Here is a 27,772-nt window from a genome sequence, read left to right on the forward strand (position 1 = left end):
CCAAAACCTTGGGATTTCAGTGTTGTTTCTCCAGGTTTTTAGTGTGGTGGTTGGGATGCACCATCAAACTATTGTATTTGTACAGTGTGAAATTTACCAACTAAACTATCCCCTCAGCCTTACTACTTCGCTTTTTAGAATAAAATACTTTATACCTGTGTGAAGGTAATTCACTTGATAAAAATATTATTACATTATTTAAAGTTTTCAATTAAAAGCTGTACAAGAAGAGTTAGAGGGTGCGCTGGATATATAGTTTTATATCAACTTGACACAAGCTAAAGTCTTCTGAAAGGAGAACATCTCAATTGAGAAAATGCTGCTATATTAGGACGTTTTCTTAATTAGTGATTGATGGGAGATGGCCCGGCCTATTGTGGGTGATGCCATTCCTGGCCTTGTGGTCCTGGATTCTATAAGGAAGCAGGCTTCGAAAGCCAGGGGAAGTAAGCCAGTGAGCAGCATCCATCCATAGCTTCTACATCAGCTCCTGCCTCCAGGTCCCTGACCTGTTTGAGTTTCTGTTATGACTGCCTTTGATGATGAACAGTGATTTGAAAGTGTGAGCTGAATAGAATAAACCCTTTGCTGAGCACATTTCTTTGGTTATGGTGTTTTGTTTCATCACAGTTGTAACCCTAAGGCAGAGACTGAAGGGGATTCAAGTTTATTAAAATCTGGCCTCTGAATGGATGGTCAATGGAGGAAGAACATCACTTCTGCCTATTGTAGATGACTTCAGTTTATTGGGGAAAATGTATTTCTTTAGATATCTTTATGTATCATTTTATAAGGAGTCTAGATTATTTAAAACTTGTAGCTTTGTTGAAACATGATATGCATACATTTCAACGTATCAAATTTAGGCTAATTTTATATCAATTGGAACTTATCTTTTAACTTTTATTGGGTCAGCTAAATTATATATGTATTCATGCTTATAAGAAAGGACTCGGAGAATAATTACCCTGCTTTAAAAGATTACAAGGGACTATAGTTTTTGTGTGTTTGCTTTCATGAGGGTTTTCCATAGCCTATTTGATGGTAGCTTTTAGTTTGGAATGAGGAATATAGTCATAGTTTGTCTTTATGGAAAATGTGCTTTGCTTTACAATGATCCTCTTCATATGTGGTTTTCAGGAATGTATTGTGGTAGAAAGCTGATATTCTCTGTGCCCTTTAAAAAGGTCTCCCAGTGTAGCTAGAATTTCCTTTGCACATGCAGGTTACCAGCACATCCAGCAGAGGGCGCTCGAGTACAATGAAAACATGCTTTGTTGCCTAATCTATTTGAACATTTTTGTTTTGTTTTGTTTATTTGAAGATTATTAATTTGGTTTTTTAGTCTTTGTTACCCCAAAATAGCAGTGGAATATTTTTCTTTGTCAAACTCCATTCTATGTGAGATGACATACTATAAATACTCTGTCGCCTGATTTGGGAGTAGGGACTTGGCAGGAAGCTAGTAAGTACCCTTTTTCTTAGAGAATCTATGACTGTTGGCATGAGTGTGACTAGGATTCACATAGTGGAGGCTCTTATGTATTATTGATAAAGGAATAGTCATCTAAGAGTGCCACCAGTGTTTGGGCAATGATACATTTGATTGTAGCTGTGGCCAATAGACGTTTTGTTTTGGTAAGAGTGGTAACGTTCTGTAGCTGTGTTTCCAATGCAGTGTGTGTTTCTCACCATGGCTGTTACTCACTTGAAATGAGGTTGAGGAGCTTGACTTTGCATTCTGTGCTTAATTTTGTCCAAAAGGCTGAGAACTATAAAATTTTGCATTCTGGTAGCTATAAATGGCTGTATGAGACCAGTGATCACTATGACGGACACTGCAGTTGTAGACCTGGGTCTTCTGCTGAGCCATCACAGAGCTTGAGCTGTGTGGAGAACTGCTGCCATCTTTTCTGTCCAGGTAGAGTGTGGGGGCATGAGTTCTAGGACTGGGTTCTGTGATAAGAGCTGGCTAGGTGAGGGGAGACCTTTTGTCTGCTTCTGTGCTGTTCTTGGATGTCCCCTATGTTGATGATCACCCAAGAGCAGTGCCGTGTTGCTCTTCACTGGTCATTCTCTGCCTTCTGAGAACCTGTCCCTAACAAAAAGACAGCCTTTCGTTAATTTATTTGAGAAAAAAACAACTGGTATTGAATAAATATGAATACTTTGATATTTGACTACACCTTTGATGGTATCTTGTTTAGCTCTTGCTATAAGCGTGCTATGATAACAAGTAGTGAAAACTGTCCCGTAATCATCAAATCACTTCTCATTAGTTCTCACTATGAATAAGCTAAATGTCATGCTGAGGATTTACCAGTGCAGGCAAGTGGCAGTAACTAGTCCCTGAGACAGAACAGCTGTGAAATGTGCTCATGCATTAGGTTCCCCAACTAAGTCAGATTTTGTCATATTTTTCTTTTGCTTCTTTTTTAATGAAAAAAGCTTTATAACATTGTTTTTTCTTATAAACAAGCTTCTTCCATTAAGATATTGTTTTTTAAAAATTTTTTCTATAACAATTGAAAAAGCAGCTATACTTACACATGTATTACAAGCTTTAATTTTAAGGCAACTGGGAATTGTAAGCCAGAGCAAAAATGAAACATGCTAATTTAAAGGTGTGTCAAAGGTACTTTGTATTTTAAGCTGTTTTAACATAGGGAACAAGAAATATATTTATGGAACCAGGTTATATTCTGACTTTGCTAAGCATCTTTTGACAGTTTTATATTTGTAAATACTGAGATTTTAGTTATCTTTAGCCTTCATTTCTTTCCTTCATTTCCTCCCCCTTTTGCTGAAATGTATTTTAACAACAGGCTCCTCCTATCTTGATGATTTTTCTCTTTGCTACTGTCATGGTTTGTATATGCTTGACCCAGGGAGTGGCATATTAGGAAGTGTGGTCCCGTTGGAGTAGGTATGTCACTGTGGGTATGGGCTATAAGACCCTCATCCTAGCTGCTTGGAAGCTAGTATTCTGGTAGCAGCCTCCAGATGAAGATGTAGAACTCTCAGCCTCTCAGCTCTGTCTGTACCATGCCTGCCTGGATGCTGCCATGCTCCTGCCTAGTGGACTGAACCTCTGGAGCTGTAAGCCAGCCCCAATTAAATATCCTTGTAAGAGTTGCCTTGGTTATGGTGTCTGTTCACAGCAGTAAAATTTTAAGACCAAAATTAGTACCAGGAGTGGGGTATTGCTATGATAGGCCTGATCATGCTTTTGCTTGGAAGAATGGGGATTCTGGGACTTTAGCTTTAGAAAACAGTGGAATCCTTTAAGTAGGGCTTAATGGTCTATCCTAAAAAGAATATGGGAGACTGTGTGATGAGAGTGATTCAAACTCTGCAGACCCGGCCTATGAGATTTCAGTGCAGAAGAATTTCAGTATGTGGCATAGAGACTGTTTTTGTTGTATTTTGGTGAAGAATGTATCTGATTTTTGCCCTTGTCTGCCTGAGTGTAAGTTTAAGAGATTTAGATTAATTTCTTTGAAAAAGAAAGTCTCAAGACAGCCTAGTACAAATTCTGTTGTGTGGTTCACTCTTACAAAGAGTGTTTTAATGCAAAGGAGCAAGCTGAGGAAGGAAAAATACAAAATATATGGTGCAAGTATTGAAGGGGCACCAGGAAGTAAAATGGAGCTGAATCCTGTGTTCTAGAAGATAACAGATTAAGGGGGTGGGCCTTTGGAGTAGGATCCCACAAAACTAAGATTAGATCTAGGTGTGGTGGTATACACCTTTGATCCCAGGAGACAAAGCCAACTAGATATCTGATTTTTAAGGACAGCCTGGGACAGAGCAAGTTCTAGTGAAGAAAAGCTTAAGTCCAGGCATGGTGGCACACACTTTTAATCTCAGAGCCATGCAGATCTCTGAGTTCAAGGTCAATCTACAGAGCAAGTTCCAGGGCAGCCAAGCTTAGGCAGTAAGGAAGTTGGAAAACAAAGCTGGTAATAGGATAAGGGGGAACATGTTCCAGCCCCAGCATGCAGCACAACTCAGCAGTTTTGGCCACATGTCTCTGGCTTTAGAGTCCATAACAGAAGGGACTACTGGGACAATTGATGCTGATTAGCTGGAGCTAAGAAATTAGTGGTGATTAAAAAGAGATCAGAATCACTGAGGTGAACTCTGGGAAGTGTTTTCTGAGAGGACAAAGAAGCTGTATTCTAGAGATAGCTAAGGTTAAACCTCATGTTGCAGCAGTACTTGGTGATGAGTAAGAGTCACCCACATGGAAAGGGTTTTGAAGGCATGAAGGGGTCATGGTGAGCAGCTGAGACTTTGCACTGTAAAAGGCCAGGGGGAGGCCATTGGTGAAAGTGCAACCTCAGTTGTAGTTGATGTCCCAGTACTGAAGTGGTCATGCAAAGGAGTTGAGGCTTGGTGCCATGAAGAGAGCCTATGAGAGGCTACTGGTGAAGCCTAGTTGCAGTGGAAGACACCAAAGTTTTAGAGATGCCAGTACCGTGGAATGACCACCAAGAACAGCAGCAGCAATGGAGTGGATCAACCTGAGCTTAGAGTGCTACAGAGGGCAGAGCTGAAGAAATGACATCAGACCTTTAGAGGAGCACAAGAGATCATATGTGGATCCCAGACATTGGAACAAGAAACTGTGAAGCAGAGGTTGACTTGGAGACTCAAAGATGTCAAAGATGCCAGAGCTGTGGGATACCAGCAGAGGAAAGCTGCTAACAGGGAGTGGAACCAGCCCAGGAAAAAGAAATTTGTTGCAGTCAACAAAGATGAAAATTGAGTGGAGATCTGAAGATCACTTTGACATCATACATGGAAATACAGAGTTTGGAGTTTGCGCGGCTGGTTCCCTGTATTGCTTTGGGGATAACAGTTAAGTGATTGGATGAATCTTAGAAGGGACTTTGAATTTTGAACTTTTAACACTGTTAAGGCTGCTGTAGAATTTGGGGACTTTGGAAGCTGGATTCAATGCACTTCTTTATTATGCAATGGCTAGATATAGCAATCTCATGGGGGCCAGGGAGAGGAATGTGATGATTTCTATATGTTTGGTTCGGGGAGTGGCACTATTAGGAGGTGTGGCCTTGTTAGAGTAGGTGTGTCACTGTGGGCATGGGCTTTAAGACCCTCATCCTAGCTGTTTGAAAGCAAGTCTTCCACTAGCAGTCTTAAGATGTAGTTGTAGATCTCTCAGCTCCTACTGCACCATTCCTGCCAGTATAGACAATGCCATGTTCCCACTTTGATGATAAAGGACTGAATGAACCTCTAAACCTGTACGCCAGCCCCAATTAAATGTCCTTAGAAGAGTTGCCTTGGTCACAGTGTCTGTTTACTTTTTACTGTTCACCGCAGTCTAACCCTGAGGCAGCCATTAAGTTTATTCCTGGTTGCTGGCAGGCTGTGAGTGGGCTATCACTCATTCTAACACTCGTAGCTTTTTCTTATTACTATAAGAACAGTGACACTTCTCTCCCAGAATCTGTCACAGGTCATAGTCTTCAGTGAGGGGTGAAGCATCTTACTTTTTAACTTTAGCTTTTCCTTTTTATTTCTAATAACTTTTTCTTGGAAACTTTTAAAATACACATGTTATTGGTGGCTACTTTTTATAAAAATGTTATTTGATGCTTCCAGATTCATTCAGATGTATTAAATACTGTATTAAAAATTGTTGCTGTTTATTTTGTAGTAAATTTTTATTTTGCAGTATATTCAAGAAGCAGATGGTGTATGATAATATTAGACAGCTACTCAGATGAATGAAATGACATGCATCTAAAGTTAGGACTCATTATAGCTGTTGATCACTTGTAATTCAGGTAATTCTGTGGCTTACAGCTGTGCCACGTATATAAGCCCCAGTTTGTACCATCCACATGCCTTGGAAGTTTCCAGAGGAATGGAAGAGCTAACACTGCTCTGCTCTAAGCCCAGTGACAGCATGTTCTGACTCTTTAGCCCTGAGAGGAAGGAAAACACTGGCCTGTGTTCATGCTAATCCTGTCCTTGCTTCTTTTAAACTCCCTCTTCCCTTTCCTCCAATCTCCTCCTCGTCAGTTCTTCTCATACACTATATATTGAGATTTGTTTCTTACTGTTTTCAGATTAGTCACCTTAAGAGTTTATCTATAGTTACTTCTTTATCTCAGTAAACTTTTAAGACCAAAGTGTACATATACAACAGGGCACACAGAATATAATGCACATGCAGAGTGACACATCACATTATAAAGCCTGATGAAGTTTCACAAAATGAGAACTTCTATACAATTACATCCCAGACCAAGACACAGATCACAGACAGCTGTCCTGACCAACCCCTCTACTGCATGAAGTCATATATCACTGGTTCTCCAAAGGTGGGCACTACTGGCATTATTTCACCAGAGATTAGTCTGAATTTTTTTTGTTGTTTTCTTATTTCTTTGTTTTGTTTTGTTTTTTGAGACATGGTTTCTCTGTGTAGCTTTAGCTGTCCTAGAACTCTCTCTGTAGACCAGGCTGGCCTTGAGCTTACAGAGATCTGCCTGCTTCTGCCTCCAGAGTGCTGGAATTAAAGGTGTGCGGCATCACAGCCCAGCATCTGAACTTTAAAGAACAAACAAACAAGCAAGCAAACAAACAAACAAAAACCCTCATATAATATGTTCATTTTAGTTTCTAGCTCCCTTTGCTCTGAGTTGTTATACTTGGCAATGGATCTTTTCTTACTTTGTGAATATATCACTGTTTCTCTATATTTGCTCTTCATTGTTAAACATTTGGATTATTCCTAGTTTTTATTTACTACAGACAGTACTGTTGTGAACACTCCTTTCCAGTCTTTCCAGTTCCTGTCTGCCTGTATGCTTTGGGTCGTATTTTGACTTCGATAGTGCCAAAGGGTTTTCTAAGGTGTCATAATGATTTATAGTTCCACTAGCAGGATTTGAAACATTGTGATGTTTTCATCCTTGCTCATACTTTGTTAGTTTTTATTTTAACTTTAGTAGTTTTGGAGTTGTGGACATGTAGTTTCAGTTATCATTGTCCTTTCTCCCTAAAGACATCGAACAGTTTATTCATGTTTATCATTTGAAGTTCCTCTTTTTGTGAAATTCTTGCTCCAGGCTTTACTTTTATTCTATACATAAAAATTGTCTTTTCCTACTGTTTATTTGTCTTTATTAATTCAGATTATGAAGGTTTTGTTGGATATGATAATTGGACCTATCAGGGCCTAGGAGATGGCTTCATGGTAAAGCACTTGCTGCATCATCATGAAGAGCTGAGTTGATCCCTAGCACCTGTCCAGAGAAAGTCAGGTTTTTGTAGAGAGTGTTGTAATGTACACACCATGGGGTGCTGTGGTGGGGAGACAGATGGCGGTGGACACAGATGGACCCCTGGGGGGTTGCTGGCCAGTCAGTGTAGTCAATGGTAAGATCAAGGTCACTGAGAGACATTTCCTCAGAAAATAAGGTGGTGTGCACCAGAGGAAGGCACCTGATGCCAGTTCTGCATTGGCACGTGTGTGTACTGCAGATGTGCACACCCACACCACCGCACCACACCACACCAAACACAAATTCCTTTAAATCTTGACAGCTGCATTTTCATCTTCATGGGGGGAGCTTCTTACTACATTTGATGTTGCCTTGACCAACCGTGTTTGCTTAGATAGTGTAAGGAACAGAACTTATTGGCTTACAATTCTGGAAGGCTGACATATGTCATGTCAAGATGCTGGCACCCTGAAAGAGCTGCTTTGCTATGTCATCCGTGATAGAATGTAAGAAGGGGAAGGAGAGAGGGAGGGGGGAGAGAGAGAGAGAAGGAGGGGATCTAAACTTGCTGTTTTATAGCAAATCTATTCCTACTATAAGGACAAACCAACTCATGGCATAGAGTCCCCATAGCCTAATTATTCAACTACATTAAGGGAGAGTATTAAACTATCCATTGAACAATCATCGTGGGATGTAGTTTTGTTAGTGGTGTCTGTTTTTGTGTTGTATTTGAGATTTTCCCTGAGATCATGGGAATGGTTATCTGTGATATTTTCTAGAAACTATCTTGGTTTTTCTTTTTTTATTTAGATATGTGATAAGTTTAGACTTGATATATGTATGGGGTAGGGATCATAGCTAATCTCCTGAGTTGTCACAGAGATTTTCATTTGATCTGGAATTGTTTTTTTAAAAGCTATTCTTTCCTCATTGCTGTGCTTAATGCTGTTTTTTTGGAATCAAGGAATTTTACTTGTGTGGGTTGTTTCTCACCTGTAGATTTTTCTGTTTGTCTTTATGTTAATGCTATAGTGCTTGGAATTGAACCCAGGTCCTACTACCTGCTGGAAATGTGCTCCACTATTGATTGAGCTATAGCTCTACCTGCTGCTATGGACAAGATTTGTGTCTTTTGTGTGTTTGTGTGTGTGGGCAGATGTATATCCATACATGTATGTATGTTTGCATGCATGAGGAGGTCACAGGTCAATGTTGGTTTTCTTCCTCAATTTTATAGGATCTAGAATCACCTTGGAGACAAAGTAAAATTGCTGTAGTGCTTTAAGTAGTGTGGCTTTAAAACAATTCCAGAGATTTTGTTACCATTTGTAGCCTTGTCTTTTTCTTCAAGATTACCTGCGTTTTTAGTCACTGTTCTTTTGCTGTGAAAAGACATTTTGACCAAGGCAGCTCTTATAAAAGAAAGCAACTAACTGGACATTTAGTCCATGATTATCATGGTTGACAGCATGGCACACATAGTGCTAGAGCAGTAGCTAGAGCTACATCCTCTCTACAGGAAAAGAGAGAGGGAGAAAGAGAGGGAGAGAGAGGTGGATGTTGAGGCAGAGGCAGAGGCAGAGGCAGAGGCAGAGGCAGAGGCAGAGGCAGAGGCAGAGGCAGAGGCAGAGGCAGAGGCAGAGGCAGAGGCAGAGGCAGAGGCAGAGGCAGAGGCAGAGGCAGAGGCAGAGGGAGAGCCTAGGCTTGGGTGTGGTATCAGCTTTTGAAACCTCAAAGCTCATTCCCCAGTGACACACTTGCTCCAAGAAGGCCCAATCTCTTAATCCTTCTAATCCTTTCAAATAGTGCCATCCCCTGGTGACTAAGCATTCAAATATATGGTTTATGGGGCTATTCTTTTTCAAAGTAGCACACTCAGGCAATTTTTGTTTCCATTTCAATATAAATTTTACAATTTAGTTCACTTTCTATTTTTTTCTATACATACCTCTGTTGAGAGTTTTGATTAGAAAGTCTCCAAATATATGTAACACTTTGGAAAGATTTGCTGTTTCTTATAATATAGAATTGTACCAGGAGTACTAGGTGAGTAAAGGCATCCATTTTTATGGGTAGATAGTAATATATGTAGGATATATATCTTGTTGTGGTTGTAATTTATATTCCCTAATAGACATTTGGGATTGGTAGCATCTTTTTTGTGTATGTATTGAACATTATATCTTCTTGGAGACATACCTTTCCACACACCCAGGATACAATGATGAGAGATGTTTCCTCAGTAGACATTTCCTACAAGCAACCTTGTGGGAGCCACAAAGGAGTCACTGGCGTCTAACAACTCTGAAATCTAGATGGGCAAATGCTAGGTGTTCCCTCATCACATTTCAAGGCCTGGGAACAATTCTCTATAGCACATGGCTCTTCTCACTGGCTCTGTGTTATCCTTAGGCTCCCTGAGTTTTCCTTCTTTTCTAGTTGAGTAATTTTCCTAGTTTGTCTTTTTTAGAAGCTTTCCCCCTTTTGGAGTCCAGTGGCCATAGATATTTGTGCATTCCTTTTGGGTTCACACTATCAAAGCCACATTTAATCTCTCTTAGAGATATGTCATTTTTACCTTTTGACTTTTGGCTGAGAATATTTGAGAGAAAACCTCAGCAAGATTTAGAGAGCTTGTGTGCCTATGGATCTGTATGTGAGGCACACACTTATCTTAAAGGACTCTGTATGTGAGTGTGTGCTTCCCACCTTCTCAGTCTCACCACAGGGTTACCCTGGCAAGTCTGCCTTTCTATACAGGTAGTGCTCAAACCTTGCTTGAATTTCAGGTCTTAATTTGGGGTCTTTTGTTGGTATGAGAAACTGAGAATGAGAAATTGTTTGTTTTAAAGGTCACAAGCCCTGGGTTGGGAATGTCTTTAGTGTGTACTTGCTGGAAATTGAAACCTTTCTTTCTTTTTTTTTTCTTTCCACATTTTCTGATTAGGCTAAAATAAGTTAGTTGCATTTTAGTATTTACCTGGGATTATCTTTAGTCTAGTATTATAAAACTCATTAAATATACCTTTTATTTTCCATATTAAGGTGATATTTACCAAGCTTTCTGTCTCCAGACCATGTGGATTGGTCTTTTGTTTTATGCTAAATATCATTTTCTTCCATGTCCTTTCAGCCTTCTTCATGGTAGTACGTAAACTCTTCCCACCTCTGCCAGGTGCCTGTCCTACCACAGAACTTGTTGCTGTAGGCTTTAGTTATTTAACTGCTTCTAGGAACTAGTTTCTGTCTTATTGGTATATAACTCTGTAATGACTCATCTTAAGAAGTAAAAGGACAATGATTTTATTGCTTTGTCTATGTGTTGACTGGCTGGACTGAGTGGAACCACTCTCCCTCTTTGGTTTGGCCTGCACTGATCTAGAAACTAGACAAAGCAGTAATGTTGAAAATAGCTCACTCCTTCAGTTGGCATCTTGGTGGTGGGATGGTTAGGTGGCTAGCAGACTGTTTTAGCTCTGAAGGCTGGGGTCATTTTGCCATGCAGTGTCAGAGTTTTCCCTTTTCATGTCACTTTTCCATGTGGCCTTTCCATGTGATGTTCTCTTCTCTCCAGTAGGGCATTCAGACTTCTGAATGGATACGCAGCATTTCATTGTGTAAAAGTGGCTGTTCCAGGGCTACCTTAAGGCTTTGTCCTAGCACTACCAGAGTTTCAGTTTGGTGTGTTTTATTAAAGAAAACGAATCACAAACCCAACCTAGATACAGTGTGGAGAGGCTATACACGAAATTCAAGAAGTGTGAAGTACTCCATCTTGGGATATGACTCATTGCATGGTCATCACAGATAAGAGGGACATAACAATTTAGTTACTAAACCAGCATAAACTTGGTTTAAAGTTTATGGTTTTTGAGGCTATGATATGTTTGTTTATGTGTGTACTGGTGTGTGCATAGTGTGCCAGTGAGTGGAGTAGAGTGGTTGATCACAAATGTCTCCATGTGAGTGTGTGTGTGTGTGTGTGTGTGTGTGTGTGTGTGTGTGTGTGTGTGTGTTTTCATTGTCTCTCACTGAATTTGAAGGTTCAGAGCTCACCAGTTCAGCTAGACTGGCTGGCTGGTCAGAGAACTCAGGGTAGCTGCTTATCTTTGTCTCTTAGCTCTGGGGTTACACATGTGCCCCACTGTTGGGCATCTGAATTCAGATCCATAGTCTTGCATATTGGGCTGACTCTCCAGCTGCACTAATTGCAATCCTTTTTGGAAATCATTTGACATGATTTTATAACTTTCTTTTTAGAATGTTGTGTATGAGTACTGAAAGTAAATCATTTCTTCCTCCTTCCTCTCTCACAGTTTCTCCCTCTTCCCCCCTCTCTCACAGCTTCTCCCTCTTCCTCCCTCTCTCACAGCTTCTCCCTCCTCCTCCCTCTCTCACAGCTTCTCCCTCCTCCTCCCTCTCTCACAGCTTCTCCCTCCTCCTCCCTCTCTCACAGCTTCTCCCTCCTCCTCCCTCTCTCACAGCTTCTCCCTCCTCCTCCCTCTCTCACAGCTTCTCCCTCCTCCTCCCTCTCTCACAGCTTCTCCCTCCTCCTCCCTCTCTCACAGCTTCTCCCTCCTCCTCCCTCTCTCACAGCTTCTCCCTCCTCCTCCCTCTCTCACAGCTTCTCCCTCCTCCTCCCTCTCTCACAGCTTCTCCCTCCTCCTCCCTCTCTCACAGATTCTCCCATGTTGTCCTTTCAATTCATGACCTCTTAGTTATTATTTTGTGCATATTCACACATATGCACATGTGCACACACATATGCATGCACTGCTGAGTCCTATGTATGTATATGTTTAGGATTGATCACGAGGGATTGGAAACCTGTGAACAGTTCTTCCCTGGAGAAGACTGATTCTCCTCTTCCAGAAGCCATTAACTGTCTGTAGCTCTTCATGTAGGCTTGGAGGCTGTGAGATTCCTCCTGTTGCTGGCAAGGTTATGGATCCAGAGGAGAACCTATTGCTACATTTAAATCCTTACCCTTATACCCACAGGCATGAAGTCTAAGGACATCAGGAATGCGTAGACAGTTGGGTATACATTCTCAACAAATCTTTTTTCAGTACATGACAAGTTCCCCAGAACCCACAGCTGGCCAACATTCAGAGACCAACTGACAGTTTAGCTCCTAACCTCAGTGGGTACATCTGTCACACAGCCTCCGACAAAGCTCAGGGAACATCGTGGCAGAGGGCTGGGAAGACTGCGAGCCAGAGGCCCGGATGACTGCTCTGATGTAGTTTCTTCTGAGTACTACAGAGAAGCTACATGGCACCATGGCCGTACCCACTGCAGTCTTTTCTCAAGAGCAAGATCTCCAGCTGAGTCTTTGGTTTCTTGGTGAGAAGACTGACTTTGATTTCCTCTGGAAATCCTTTGGTCATCTCTGGAATCAAAACCAGATAGGCCTTCAGTTTCCACCGTGTTCATCCCAGGCAATGGTGGCGTCTGAAGGTCAGCTTTCAGGCTTCCCTTCTGTACACATTCTTTTCTTTTTTTCTTTCCCCTCTATCCCTCTGTCTCTGTCTGTCTGTCTCTCTCCGTAGTGTTTCTCTCCTAGTTAACTTCATCTGTTAACTTCATCCAGTGATACAGCCTGGAATTATTTGAGGGAGTGTCACCTTGTTCAGATTGGCCTGTGGTATGTCTTTGACACATTTTCTTGATTACAAGCTGATTGCCCAGCTTTCTGATTGGCATCTTCCCCAGGCAGGATGGTTCAGACTGTATAAGAAAGCAAGGATTAGAAGCTAGGGAGCAAGCCAGGAAGGGGAGGTGATCTCCATAGTTGCTGCTTTAGTCCTTGTCTTCAGGTTTCTACCTTGAGTTCCTTTCTTGACCTCCTCAAAGCTAGACTGTGACCTGGAAGTGTAAGATAAAATAAAATTTCTTACCTAAGTTACTTTTGGTTACAGTTTTTATCACAGCAACAGAAAGCAAACTAGAATAATTTCCAGCTGAGACTGATCTGGAATTTTGTAGCTCAGGCTGGCCTTAAATTCATGGTGAATTTTCCTGCTTTAGGCTTTGTAGCTCTCGAATTACAGTCATATCCACCATGCCCAGGTCTGTTTCCATGTAATCTAGAATGGTATTTTATTACTATATTTTAAAAATTGGACTGGGAAGTGATAGTGCATACCTTTAATCCCAGCACTCGGGAGGCAGAGGCAGACAGATTTCTGAGTTCCAGGCCAGCCTGGTCTACAAAGTGAGTTCCAGGACAGCAAGGGCTACACAGAGAAACCCTGTCTCAAAAAACCAAAAAAATAAAAATTGTATCCATTTTATTTTGCTTTCTCCTTTTGGAATTCATAGTATTCCAGTATTAGAGCTGCACTGTCTTCCTTGCTGTCACTTTGTCCTGTATTTTGAAACCAGAAGTTGCATGCCTAGAGCTTTGCTGGCTTTCCTCCACATGGCTTTAATTATATATGATCAGTTTGGTTCTATGTAGATTTTAGGATTAATTTTTATTTTTCTATGAGAAAAGCAATCAAAATTTTGATGTGTATTGCTTTGAGTAGTATAAATCTTTTAACAACATCAATTTTTCAAGCCCATGAACATGGAATACCTTTTTATTTATTTGTGTCTTTCATTAGTGTTATATAGTTCTGGCATATATCTATTTGGTCACATCAATTTCTAGATATTCTACTCTATTTTGATATTGTTATAAACAAGTTCATCTCTCTCCGTTTCCGTCTTAATTCTTTTTTCTTTTTTTAATTAGATATTTTCTTCATTTACATTTCAAATGCTATCCCGAAGGTCCCCTATACCCCCCCCCCGCCCTGCTCCCCTACCTATCCACTCCCACTTCTTGGCCCTGGCATTCCCCTGTACTGGGACATATAAAGTTTGCAAGACCAAGGGGCCTCTCTTTCCAATGATGGCCGGCTAGGCCATCTTCTGCTACATATGCAGCTAGAGACATGAACTCTGGGGGTACTGATTAGTTCATATTGTTGTTCCACCTATAGGGTTGCAGACCCCTTTAGCTCCTTGGGTACTTTCTCTGGCTCCTCCATTGGGGGCCCTGTGTTCCATCCAATAGATGACTGTGAGCATCCACTTCTGTGTTTGCCAGGCACTGGCATAGCCTCACAAGAGACAGCTATACCAGGGTCCCTTCAGCAAAATCTTGCTGGAGTATGCAATGGTGTCTGCGTATGGTGGCCCTCTTAATTCTTTTCTTTTTCAGACAGGGTATTGCTGCTGCACATATAGTCCACATTATTCTTTAGCTTGTTGCATGGCCCAGGCTGATCATGCCCTGCCTCCTTCATGCATGACACAGATCCTGCAGGTTTTATATTTTCAGGACGTTTTTCATTTTTTCTAAAGTATCCAATATGCCATATGACTGATGGCAGTATTCTCTGGAAAACATTCTCATTTTTGATAAATTAATCGTGGCATCGCCTCCTTTGTTCCTGGTTTAGGTGAGCCTCATCTTTACCTCAGTGTCTGGAGCTAACTAAGTGTGTCACTTGGTTGATCTTCTCAGAAGATTAATTCTTTTCGTTGTTGAGTTTTCTATAATCTTTTTTATCTTTGCTCTAATCTTAATATTTTCTATTTGTAGGATTTGGGCTCAGTTTTTTTCCCCTAATTTTTGAAGGTTTAAACTTAGGTTGTTGATTTTTCTTCATTTGTTAGACTTGTATAGCTATAACTTTTCTTCGAGGCATTGCTCTCACTTCATATTGTACATTTTATTATGTTGTAATTTTCAGTTGTTTCTGTGTTTTCTAAATTTGCTTATTTTGTCTTTGATCCATTGGTTAAAGTGTATTGTTTAGTTTTTCATTTTTGCATTTAGCATGGCCATTCTGTGAAGTGCTTTCTGATGGTTTATAGTTCCTTTCTTAATTTCTTCTTTTTTATTGCCTTTCTTTGTGATTTGATTGTTTTTGGTTTGCTTGGATTGTTTTTATTTATATTTTATATATTTACTACATTAAAAATTATGTTACTATACAACTTGCATAAATCATGTTTTAGTTATAATGGGCTACAGTAGTCCATTTATCCACAGTTTTACTTTCCACAGTTTCAGTCACAGTGAACTGTAGTATGAGAGTATTAGGTAGAAAATTCCAGAGATAGCTATAAAGATGGCTTAGTGGTTAAGAAAATTGCAGAGATAAATCATTCATGTTTTATACATTGTGCTTGTTCTGGGTGTACAGTGAAATCCCATGCGTTTGCTCCATCTCCACATGCATGCTCTGTGTTCAGAATGTGTTGTGTTTGGTGCGCCCCGGTACTTAGTGGCTGTGCCTCTTAGTACAGTACATACGGATTTAGTGCCGCCCACTGTTGAAGCCTCCGCCGGGGAGGGGTTGGAAGGAACGTGTTTATTTTAAGCCTGTGATAACAACTTTGATGAATACAAGAACTCTTTACCCCTATTCCCTGCACACATCTTATTAATGTCCCCATTTTTACCCTTTTACATTAGATACCATTCACAAATGACTGTAGCTTTAGTTACTTTTAAAATGTGTGTGTTTATACTGAATTTGAATGTTAAAATTGCATTAATGGACTGATCTTTATTTGCTTGTGCAATTGTCTTTACTAATGGGCTTTACACTTACACGCTTATTCATGTTGCTAACTGCTTTACTCTCCTTTGACTTGGGGACATCCCTGCAGCATTTCTTTTGAATTAGGTCTAGTGACAGTGCACTCCTTCAGTTTGTGTCTGTAGCGGGGAAATGCTTTCTTTTTTAGAGCAAAGCTTTGCAGGACATAAAATTATGGTAGCCCCCCTTTTTTTCCTCTTTCAGTCCTTTGAATATATCACCCCAGTCTCTCCTGATTTGTCAGGATTCTGGGGTGACGTCTCCTGGAAGTCTTCAGAGGCTCTACTGTATATTAGTTACTTCACTCTATTTTTTATCTCTGATCCTTTCTTTGACTTTTGACAGTATGATTCATAATGTGCTACAGTGCAGCTCTCTTTTCATTTGGGTTGTTTGCAATTCTTCAAGCTATATAAATCTGGATGTCTTTTTGTCAGTGGACTCCTGCAAGCAGGCCTGCTGCCCATTTCTGCCTTTTCTTTTTCAACAGAGTACTGCATGATGGTCAGATGGGCGATCCTTTCAGTTCTGTACGCTTCCTTCACTCCCACTCCATTCCCTGCTACTTTGTTTCTCCAACTGGATATTTTAAACCTGATGACTTGGGTTTACTAATTCTTTTTTGTGCTCTTTATAGTGAATGTTATTGAATCCCTCTAGTTAATTAAAAAAAAGATTACTAATTTATGTGTGTGTGTTTGTGTGTAAGCCTTGTGTGTATGACTGTGTGTGTATGTGTGTGGGGGCCATGTGTGTGTCAATGTGTGTCTGTGTGTGAGTGTAGGTGCATGTGGATATGGATGGTGGTATATGTATATATGAACAACACCCAAGAGGGTGTTGGCTTTCTTGAAACTGGAATTCAGTGTTGTTTGTGGGACCTTTTGTAGGGATAATCTCTTGTGCACTGTGTGGAAGCATCACCTGTCAATGAAAAGCTGATGGCCAATGAGCTGAGGCAGAATTAGAAGGTGGGACATCTGGGGAGGAGAGGAACTCTTGGATAGAGTCAGGCATGAAAGTTTCACTCTTAGGGAGTCAGATGTATGAAACCAGGAGAGGCATGTAACCAGCCATGGTAGCAGACATAGAATATGCAAATGGTTTTATAAGTTATCAGCTAATGGGGAACAAGCCCTAGCTTATGGCCTAGGCACCTAGTCATATGTAAACGAGCCTCTGAGTTGCTACTTGGGTACTGGGGTGCAGGTGGGCAAGCCCACAGTTACTCCTTTGGCTCAGTACATGGGTGATAGGATCAAATGCCAGTCTTCATGATAGAGCAGCGCATGCTCCTCACTGATGAGCGCTCTCCAGACCTCCTCTAGCTACGCTTGTGGTTCCGTCGTTGTACTCTTTAGTCCCCGTGTTTTGTTTTTCTTTAAAAATATTCCAATTATTTAAATTCTCATTTTTTTATGTTCAGTGTTTCCAAGCATATTGAGTATTTTGGTGATACTTATGTATTTTGACAGACTTTATTTTATTTTATTTTATTTTATTTTATTTTTGGTCTCATTTCCTTGGCCCAGGGTAAGCAGGCTGGCCTCAAACTCATGACAGCCCTCTTGTCAGTAGGCTGGAATTGCAGGCATAAGCAAGCAGACTGGGTACAGGTCATTCTTGGGCTCCTGCTTCTTAAGTATTAACTTCAGGAGATTCATTTCTTCCTTTGTTTGGGCCATAGTACACAATCCTTAATACTTCGTGTTGGTTTCTTTATATGTAGAAAATAATCTTCTCTCCAGTCCCTTGGATTATTTCTTTGAACGGTGGAAGACCTTTAAGAATTAGTTGGAGAGAAATTCTGTGGCCATTGCAGCCTTTCTGTGGATGTGTCTTCTGACGCATGCATAACCACCCGAGGGTTGTTTTGCTTGTTCTTTCTTGTTTTCAGGAGCTTAGAACCTCCTGTTGCCCTTGGTGTTGCTGCTGTAAGTTGTTTGGGTCCTCTGGAGCAGTAGAGTCCTGACCCAACTTTGGGTTGCTTTTCTGTTTGTGTCTTTTCTTGTGCAATTAGGTTCTACCTGATCCCATTATAACATCAAAACAGGTTAAATAAGTCCTTTGGGAAGCTCCTGAAAAAGTTTGAAGATATCTGACTTATTCTTGCCTTTTCTTTCCCTTCTTGTGAAACTGGAGTAGTAGAGTCCCCATGCATCTAGAGAGTTCTGGCCCCGTCATTGCCTATGTCATCTAGTCCCTTAGGCATCCTTCTGCAAGGCCAGAGTGTTAGGTGTCCCAGTTTTCTCCCTCCCTGGGAGAAAGTGATGTTTGGGCGATTTAGTTGTTAGTTCTGTGCTGAGCGTGTACTCTAACTACCTAGTGCACAAATGGACACTTGGTGCGTTCTAGCAGTTCATAACCTGACAGCTTTTAAGAGCTCAGATTCAGGTGAGACCGAAATCCAACTTGTAAGTTGGACCTGGAAAATCAATATGGTGGTATGCAGCCTTCTCTTTCTTCCTCACCCCAGGATGAGGCTGGGGCCGGAGAACCCACACATGTTCCCTTCTACCTGTTTTAATGCACGTGGTTGTAGCATTGCTTGTGGTGCAGGAGACTCTAGTCTGGTGTTTCCATGGTGCACACTGGAAATTGGTTCATGAACTGAGGCAGGAAGCCCTGAGGTTTCCCATTCTACCATCTTAGTGGCATCAGTTCTTGTAGATTATTTCTGTTGTGGAGAATATTTAATTGATCTTCCTTTGGGTTTTAAATCTTACTAACAAAACACTGTTTAGCTTTGTAATGGTACAGGGCAAATCTACATTTCACTGGTATTTGAAATAGTTTAATGGGGTTATATATTTTAGCACTAGAAAAAGTAAAAGGGAAAATATATATTTTCTCTAGTGTTATTACTTAGTAGTAAAAAACATGTCAGGGAAAGTTACTAAGATACTAAATTTTTTCTTTCTGTTAGCTTTGGCACTCTGAAATTAATTCACACCCTTAAATTGGGCACATATACCAGTTATAGGCTGGGCAAGCATCAGGCCAGGTAGGTATTTTGTATGGCAGGCAGCCTTGTTATTCACAGAGACTTGTGGGTTGGCTTTCCTCCTACTCATTGTCCAACTTGCACTCTGACTGCTCGTTCCATTACCGCAAGTTTGATGCTGTCTTTGTATATACCTAAGAGTTCAAGTTAGCTGTATTTCCAGCTGAAGACAGCTTCATGGCATGGAATTCAACTTCTGTGCCTAGTATCCTGTTTCTTGTGCCAGCCAGATCCTAGTGATGATATCAACCTCCTCTGTTAGTTGGCCTAGTTACCCTGACAAGAAGCTGGTTTCTGCCCTGTCTCTGCTTTCCTTGGCTTGTATTGGTGCTTATTTTAGGAACTTCCTACCAGCGTAGTTTTGGACATGTTGAATTGGAGGCAGTGCTGTTTAGTTTGTATTTGTCATGGAATTGGAGGCTGAGAGTAATATGAATTGGGGTTGTATATTTGGTAAGCAAAGCCTTCCCTTGCTATTTGAAATACCAGAAGTATATTGGTTAACCAGGAAAAGCAGATACAACTATAACTAAAATAACTGAGGGTAGACATAGGACCCTAGTTTTATAAACATGTATTGGTAGGGTGGAGCGGGGGCTACTGAAGGGTAGTCTGAAGGATATCTCTGAAGGGTAGGATGACTAAAAGTCATTTGGTAGTTGACTGACAAATAAGTGACAAGCTAGGGTAGGAATCTTTTCAGAAAACTTATTGTGAAGGGAAAATATTAATATTATTGCTTGGTACCTAGGAGCAGCTATGTATGAATTAATAGTTTGTCCTTTTATGCATGTTCCTATGCAATAAATAGATAAATGTTTCAGGCCTCCTTTTTATTAATATTTTGTATGAGAAGTACTTTTAATATTTAACCATTTTTCAATTTTTAACTATAGCTCCTTTTATGATTGTTTAATCAATTCTCAAAAAAGAATAGGCTACTGCTTAGAGTATCAGGTTGTATCTGCCTATAAACCAAAATTTAAATGCTTGTACAAGTTCAGGCATGTTGACTAATAAAGTTATTCTCAAAATATTGCTTGTCCACTTTTATCATTTGCTTTTAACTTGTTGCCCAGCTGGGAAGCTTACAGGCTTATAAAGCATAGCTCTCTTCAAAGCAGCTTATGCAGACATTCAGCATTGCTTAGTAACCAACCCACAGGATGCTATTTTATTAGTGTTACCCTACCCCAAGCCCTACATTGCTTTAGCACTGTCTTTTTGATCTAGTAGTTTGCCTTTTTGGGCATTCATTTTAAAGTTTGCTTTATTTATTTATTGAGTATGTGTGTGTGAGGATATGTGTGCCACATGATGGGAGCTAAAGTAGAAATGTGTGGAACTGGGTCTCTTTCCACCTGTATGTAGGTCGGGAGGCTCAGACTCAGGCATGCGCCTCGGTGGTGCATCTTTGCTGCTGAGCTGCCCTTCTGTCTCCTTCAGGTGTTCTCATGGCGTGAGGTTTGGGTAGGAAAGACATTCTTATATAGTTTATGGTTGAATATTAGTGATTTAACTTAGTATATAGAGGTCTCCCAACTGACCTTTGGGAAGTAAGTTTTGAGAAATTATGAGTGTATCCAGCTGTATATATTACTATTTTTCTATGTTCCCAGGCTGATGATGAAGTTCAATGGATTGTTTGTTGCTGGACCTTTCTAGTTAATATTTTCAGAATGTGTTTGAATGGGTTAATTGAGTTGCAAAACCAAGATTGGTAGATTGTTTACGCTTACTAGTCTGTTACTCTTTCCTCTCTAACAAAACCTTTGCTTAGGGTGTAGGTATTGCAGCTTGTGTGAGAGACTGTGGGCTAATGTGGAAAGAGAATAGTCTTGTATAGGATGTTTTATACTAGAGAGGAGCCTTTTGGTAACATCTACAAGAAGGATTTCCCTTTTTTAGACTTACATTTAAAATTTAAAAGTTGGCATGTTTGGGTGTTTTGCCTGTGTGCATATCTGTATAGCAAGTGAGTAGCCTGTCGTCCATGGAGGCAGAGGAAGGCAGTGGATTCCTTGGAAATGGAATTTTTGGTGGTTGTAAGCTGCCATGTGGGTTCTGGGAATTGAACTTGTAATAGGAGCTGGAGTTCTTAACCGTTGAGCCATCTCCCCAGTTCCTAGGGTTAAGGCATTTTACCTGAACTAACATGATTTATTCTTAAATTAACAGCGTCTGTGTTCTGCGGATTGTAACTTAGTTTCAAGTTAATTGAAACTTCAAACAATTAGGAAGTTTTGTTATTTTATATATTCTAAGGTTTCATCTTGAGAGTAACAAAACTTGCCATCCATAAGACAATGTTTCTTTAAGATATACTCCATTTTCTCTTTTCTTAACACTGGGGAAAAGGGGAAGGAAGATAAATCATTTAAATACATGTAGTTAGAGTCCCACGTGAAAACAGCATTTGTTTGTAAGGAAGTTTATGGTCTTTATATGATATTGTACTTATGATTTAATGTAAATGAAATAAGGTGTGGAAAGTACAAATGCTTATTTATTTACTTATTTATTTACATGGATTTTTTTCCTATTGAGTGAATCATAATTACTATGAACTGTCTGTCATCTCATTTATAAAGGAAGAAAGTAGGCAATCCTAGATTTGGGTATTTTCTGTCCTCTGATTTCTTTTACAGTTTAACTGTTACTCTTTTGGTTTCTTTAATAGAGAACAGTACACTGGAAAGCTCCGAATGAGGTCCCATTCTGTGAGTCCAACTTATAGAGAAGACAAACAACACATTACTTCAAAGATCTGTGTAAGATTAGGTTTTACTTCTGTTTGTTCTATGTTTTAAAAAGAATCCCACCATTTGTTAAAGCTCCAATCATTATATAAAAGTCTGAAGTTAAAAAATGAGGTTGCGTGGTGGCAGCAAACGCCTTTAATCCCAGCACTCAGGAGGCAGAAGCAGGTGGATCTCTGTGAGTTTAAGGTCAACCTGGTCTACAGAGCAATCTCTAGGATAGCCAGAACTACACAGAGAAACCTTATCTCAAAACAAACAAACAAACAAACAAACAAGCAAGCAAACATGAAGCTTCTGGTGAACATGTGGATGTCAAAAAGAATGGTGTGATTCTGCTGTTCACTGATGCTGATTCACTGATGCTGGCCAGCCCATCATTTCTCCCGGGTGTCACAGAGTAACTGAAACACCCTGATTTTCATTACTTAGTCTCTTTTACTCAGTACATTATTTGAGTGATTAGATCCCCAGTGATCATAAAATTAAAAAGTGAATTAATTTATAGTGATGGAGGAAGTGCTGCTTTTTTGAAAAAGATAAATAATTTTATATATTTGGATAAAATGTCTCTTGTATCAGTGTGCTGATTTGAGGAAGCTGTGTAAGGGGAGAAAATGTTCTTATGTACTTAATTATTACCTAATTCTGGATGCCTTGGGTTATGTGACTTTGAGTTACAGGGAAGATCATTTGTTCAGAAAGAAGGCATAGGTAAGGTAAGAGGCCACCAGTAAAGCCATCCCAAGTTGTTAGGGTAGAGACAATGGAAACTTCCTAAGTCAGCACAATAGACAGAACGGTGGGTTTCCCTCCAGTGTTCCAGTGTAAATAGTCATAGGTAGATCCACTCCGAGCTTAGCTACAAGATACTTCCAAAGCACAGGCGTGTTCTGTCACCAGCCCCCCATCTCAGAGAACGCTTCAGGTCTGTAAAGCAGTTGGGTTTTTATGCTGCTTGACCTAGAGCTTTAAGATTGTGGTTATTTCTTTGCGTAGCTCATAGGCTATCTTTAATTGTTTAGTTTTAAATTGGTTGATAAATGTCTAACACTGTGAATTATACAGGAGGAAAGTAAAGAGGCACCACAATTGCGTTTTTATGATGTGTGTCCTGAGTTTATTTCTCTTTATACAGTGTATGAGTGAGAATTAATTTAAGAACAAAGAGCTTCTTGGACATGAGCACAAATCTTTCCTGTTAGCTAATTTTAGGGAGAGCAAAGAAATCATCTTTTCACGTTCCCTCCCTACTCCCAAGCTCCTGTGGCACACCACAATTACAACTTCCTGTAGAAGAACTTAGAGAAAAGTCTGGATTAATTTTCAAAATAGTCTTTGATTTTTTTTTGAAATCTAGTTACTTTGTGAATATATTGTTAAGGCATCTCATTGTCTCCAGCATCTATAATAAACAATCATTAATTAGAATGGAGACTAGCTTAGTTGTAACATGATCCTTCCCTCGGAGGGCAATGCCACATTACCAAGCAACTACACACAACTCTCATTACTTCAAATGACTTATATTTTGTGCTGTTTGTTTCTTCTTCCTCCTACTCCCTTCTTTTCCCTTCTTCCTTTTCTTCTTTGTTTCTTCCATTGCGTCCTCATTTTTCCCATTTCTTCTTTATTTTGTATTTCAGGAAGTTCATTCAAAAACGTCTCCTATTTCTTTGGATGACAGTGACATTGAAGTTCGCCTGAACAGTTGGAATCTTGGGGTAAAACCAGTATTTATTTTATATGCATATTGGCATGTTAGAGTCATATCATATGTAGAAAATATATTAAATAACAATTCTATTCAGTGAATATCTATTAAACGTTTATTATTATTTTAGCTCTGAAAGAACTTTATGAGAAAAACTAACTTTAAATAAGAAAACATTCCAACTAAATGTAGAATGGTCCTTGTCCTTGGTGAGCCAACTATCTTGTTGATGAAATCAGTCAGGCACATAAAATAGCTAAATAATAATTGATGGTGACATATCACAAACAACCAAACTAAATAATATGGAAAGTAGAGTAGGGTTATGTGTCACTTAACAACAGTGGCACATCCTATGTTCTCTGAGGTGTCATCAGGTGATTTTCTGACTATATGAACATTAAAAGTGTACATACTTAACAAACAATAGTGTAGGTTAGTCACTGAGTGTCACCCTCATGACCTAACCAAGAGGTGCAATAAGGCAAGATAGATGTATGAGGGCACTGCTGGCATAGTAGGGCAGCTTTATTTAAAGTAAATAAATAAATAAACTTCTTTGTTTATTTCTAAAGAGGTGAATGAAAAATTATGATGTCTATGATACTCTGTGGTAATTTTTCAGTGATATAATAATGTGGAATCATCATTTTACAAGTGCTTTGTTTTTCATGATGTAATGGCTTGTGAATGTGCAGTAGTACAGTGGAAAGAAAGGAATAAGAGCATGAAGAAAGTCATTCAGATTAAAACAAACCAACGAACCTCAAGGAAACTTCATAACTGAGTAGCCATGACAGGCAGAGATTTTCATAAACAAATGTCACCATGGACATAGATTTTTTCCATGTTCTTGGTTTAGTAGATAAAAGAAATTTAAAAATGGGCACAGACAGACTGTGAGGATGATGAGTTGGAGTCAGAGAGGGAAGGAGCTCAGCACAAACAGGCGAGGCAGCTGCAGATCTCGGCAGCTCCTGTGGGAGAGGACAAGGTTGCATCTCATCAGCTACAAGTCAGCCCAGAGACAGGTCAGCGGTGAGAGGCCCTGCACAGCTGCTTGGTAGGTGCCCGTGCCATTTCAAAAGCCACCAATATACCACAGGAGATCTACTACTGCTCCTTACCTGTCCCAGGGTGGACCTGCACAACAGGGCCTCGGAAGACCCCTTAGCATTCCTTTCCTGCCTGATGGCCCTTCTCACAGGGTGGACGTGTTTGGATAGGTGGGTAGGAGGAATTTAAGGCAACAATAGCTATGAAAGCAGACTGCTAGTGTACTCGAACCAAACTGGTCGTGTGAGCTTATGTTTCCAAGCAGTAGTTAGGATTTGTGGGCTGGATTGCCTTTGCTGCTCAAACTGAGAATGGCACTGTTTTCATTTACTTTTGAGAGTCTCATGTAGCTTTCGTTGCTCTAGAACTCATTATGTAGATTAGGCTGGTCTCAAACTCCTAGGTAATCCTTCTGCCTCTACATATCTAGAGTTGAGATAAAGTTGTCTTCTGCCACACTGGCTGGGTAGTTTCGTTCTCCAATATCAGGCTATAGTGAGACCTGGAAGTTTTTTTCTCTCTCTTCAAATTCTATTTTTCTATATGCAGTTCATTTGCTTTGAGGACACTAAAAAGTATTCCAGATTATTTTCATTATGCCTTTTGCCACTTAGAATTTGTATCTTGGCACTATAAAAATAAAAAAGAAATTAATATGTTAAAAATATGAAGATAAAAGGAATTAAATTGTCCCAAAATGTTAACACAAAGGTTAACATTAGCTGGACAGTGGTGGTGCAGGCTTTTAATCCCAGCACTTGGGAGGCAGAGGCAGGCAGATTTCTGAGTTCAAGGCTAACCTGGTCTACAGAGTGAGTTCCAGGACAGCCAGGGCTACACAGAGAAACCCTGTCTTGGAAAAAGAAAAGAAAAGAAAAGAAGAGAAGAGAAGAGAAGAGAAGAGAAGAGAAGAGAAGAGAAGAGAAGAGAAGAGCAGAGCAGAGCAGAGCAGAGCAGAGCAGAGCAGAGCAGAGCAGAGCAGAGCAGAGCAGAGACAAGACAAGACAAGACAAGACAAGACAAGACAAGACAAGACAAGACAAGACAAGACAAGCAAACAAACAAGAAAGGTTAACATTGTTACATGGGCAAGGCTCTGAAATCTATCTGAAAATCTAAAGAATAAATGGTTTCCAAATAAAATCTTTGTGCATCATCAGCACTCAAAATGTTTCAGTATTCAGAACATTTTGAAATTTTGATTGTAGGATTAGGTGTACTCTATTGGTCAAGGTTTTGCAAATATTCCAAATTTGAAACACTTATGACTCTGTACCTATCATGTAAGAGATATTTGACCTGTCGATAGTTTTCTTTTCTTCTATGTAATTTTATAACATCAAAATTTAAATAAAATTGGAATATATTATGAATTCTATGTGACTTATGGCTTTGAATTTTATATAAAATTAAAATGCTCATTTTTTTCTTTTGTGTATGTAGTCCAAAATTGAAGTATTCTGCTTTTTCTGGACTGCTAAGTTACTCTCAGTTTGTTGTTAATATGAGTTCTTGACCATAATCTTTGTATTCATACTTTGTTGTTAGGTTACATTAAAACTTGGGTTTTATTCAGAAGTTTTGTGCCAGTTTCAACCAGCCACTGAGCTGTCTGTTTCTCACTCATCCTAGTCTTCATGAGATGCTCTGGGCAAATGTGGCTAATGGCATCATGACAGATGTACTAAAGCAGATGACTTACCCATTAGGTGTTGATAGTACAGCCTGTGTTAGTGGGGTTGCTACTAAATGGAAAGGACAGGGAGGGAAAAGGATAGGGGATGCCCAGTGACTGCCTGGACAGGAGAACTCAAGACTAACTGAAGATTTGCTTCTGAGAAATGGAAATATTGGCTTGGTAAGTTAATTGGCTATCAGGTAGAGGGATGTTGGGAGCCGCCCCCACATTCGCCGTCACAAGATGGCGCTGACAGCTGTGTTCTAAGTGGTAAACAAATAATCTGCGCATGTGCCAAGGGTAGTTTTCCACTACATGTACTCTGCCTTTCCCGTGACGTCAACTCGGCCATGGGCTGCAGCCAATCAGGGAGTGATGCGTCCTAGGCGAAGGATAACTCTCCTAAAAGGGGACGGGGTTTCCGCCATTCTCTCTCTTGCTTGCACTCTTGCGCTTTTGCTCTCTGGCTCTGGCTCTTGCTCGCTTGCTCCTAAAGATGTAAACAATAGAGCTCTTGCTCTGCGCTCTGGCGCTCTGACGCTCTGGCGCTCTGGCTCCTAAAGATGTAAGCGGGGGGGCTTTCGTTTTTGGGGCTTGGGGCTTGCGCTCCTGGCTCCTGAAGATGTAAGCAATAAAGTTTTGCCACAGAAGATTCTGGTTTGTTGTGTTCTTCCTGGCCGGTCGTGAGAACGCGTTTAAGAGAGGGACTTATTGTAAAAAATTTATTTTAGACTGGTGGAGTTTGAAGAGATGGTAAGATTAATTACAGAATTAAAGGCTTGGACCTCATGAAATTCAAGGGCTGCAAGTGTATTCTGGACTCATTATATTGGAGGTGTTGCCAAGATGCAAGAACAGTTGTAGTTTTCAGAGAGGAGAGAGGAGGGTGTCTGGGTTATGGAGTGGACACTTAGAAGGTGGGAACTAGATATGAAATGAAGGTGGTGCAGATCTACTGTTAATTTGAGGAGTATGCTAGTTACAGAGAGAAGAAGTTGAATTGACTGGCAGGCGGAGACGAAGCCCAAAGGAAAACATTTCACATTTGACAGTGCAGGGGATGTTGCTGTTGGAGGGAAGTCCTGTCGCCAGCATGGGAGCGGAGCACAGGAAACCCCTACGGAAGGACAGAGGCCTCTGCCAGAGAGCAACATCAAAGAGGACAATGAGTCCTGGTGCTTTTCCTTTAACCTTGCCTTTGCCCTGAGCTAGTCGGAGCCGTGGCTATGGTTCTTAGTGCTTTTTCCTCACTATTTAACTGTTAGGAGGACTAAATATCTCATAAAGAAAACATTTAAGAGATCTAAAATATTTTGATGTAATGCTTTAAATTTAGTCTTTCTGGAGAATGTGTTTTACTGCTTTGTTGTTCGACAGATTTACACATTATATAAAATAGAAAGAGCATACTTTCTTATAGAGTTATAATGCACATACATTAACCCAGCTGACCAGGCTGACCTATCTCTTGATCAGAGTGGAATGAACTGTTAAGTTTAGTAGAAAGCTTGGAGTTTGTTTTGATTTCAGGTTCATCTGTGAGTGTCTGCTTGGCTTTGTTTTCTCCGCCTCTAGAGTTGGTCAGTGCTGTGAGGTGAGGGTGCATTCTTCACACTGGGGCACATTGCCAGCACCTTCCTTCTGATGCAGCTGATAGTCTAGAATTTGTTAAGTATGTTTTCTTTCCCTCAAA

The 27,772-nt window shown here is 40.2% G+C and overlaps 1 protein-coding gene across 8 annotated transcripts in view; it reads left to right on the plus strand.

Moving 5' to 3' along the window:
* The window catches only part of Cep112 (centrosomal protein 112), a 435,401-nt gene that overhangs the window by 23,525 nt on the left and 384,104 nt on the right, over positions 1 to 27,772 (plus strand). For 7 of the 8 annotated variants that reach the window (NM_029606.3, NM_001373899.1, NM_001373900.1 and 4 more), the window contains 2 exons: positions 21,553 to 21,643; positions 23,278 to 23,355. In NM_029606.3, coding sequence (NP_083882.3) covers positions 21,553 to 21,643; positions 23,278 to 23,355 — 169 coding nt within the window. The remainder of the gene's footprint in view (positions 1 to 21,552; positions 21,644 to 23,277; positions 23,356 to 27,772) is intronic. The other variant, XM_030246412.1, reaches the window with a different exon arrangement.

The sequence above is a fragment of the Mus musculus genome, chromosome 11 (genome assembly GCF_000001635.26).
Source record: "Mus musculus strain C57BL/6J chromosome 11, GRCm38.p6 C57BL/6J".
Classification (NCBI taxonomy): domain Eukaryota; kingdom Metazoa; phylum Chordata; class Mammalia; order Rodentia; family Muridae; genus Mus; species Mus musculus.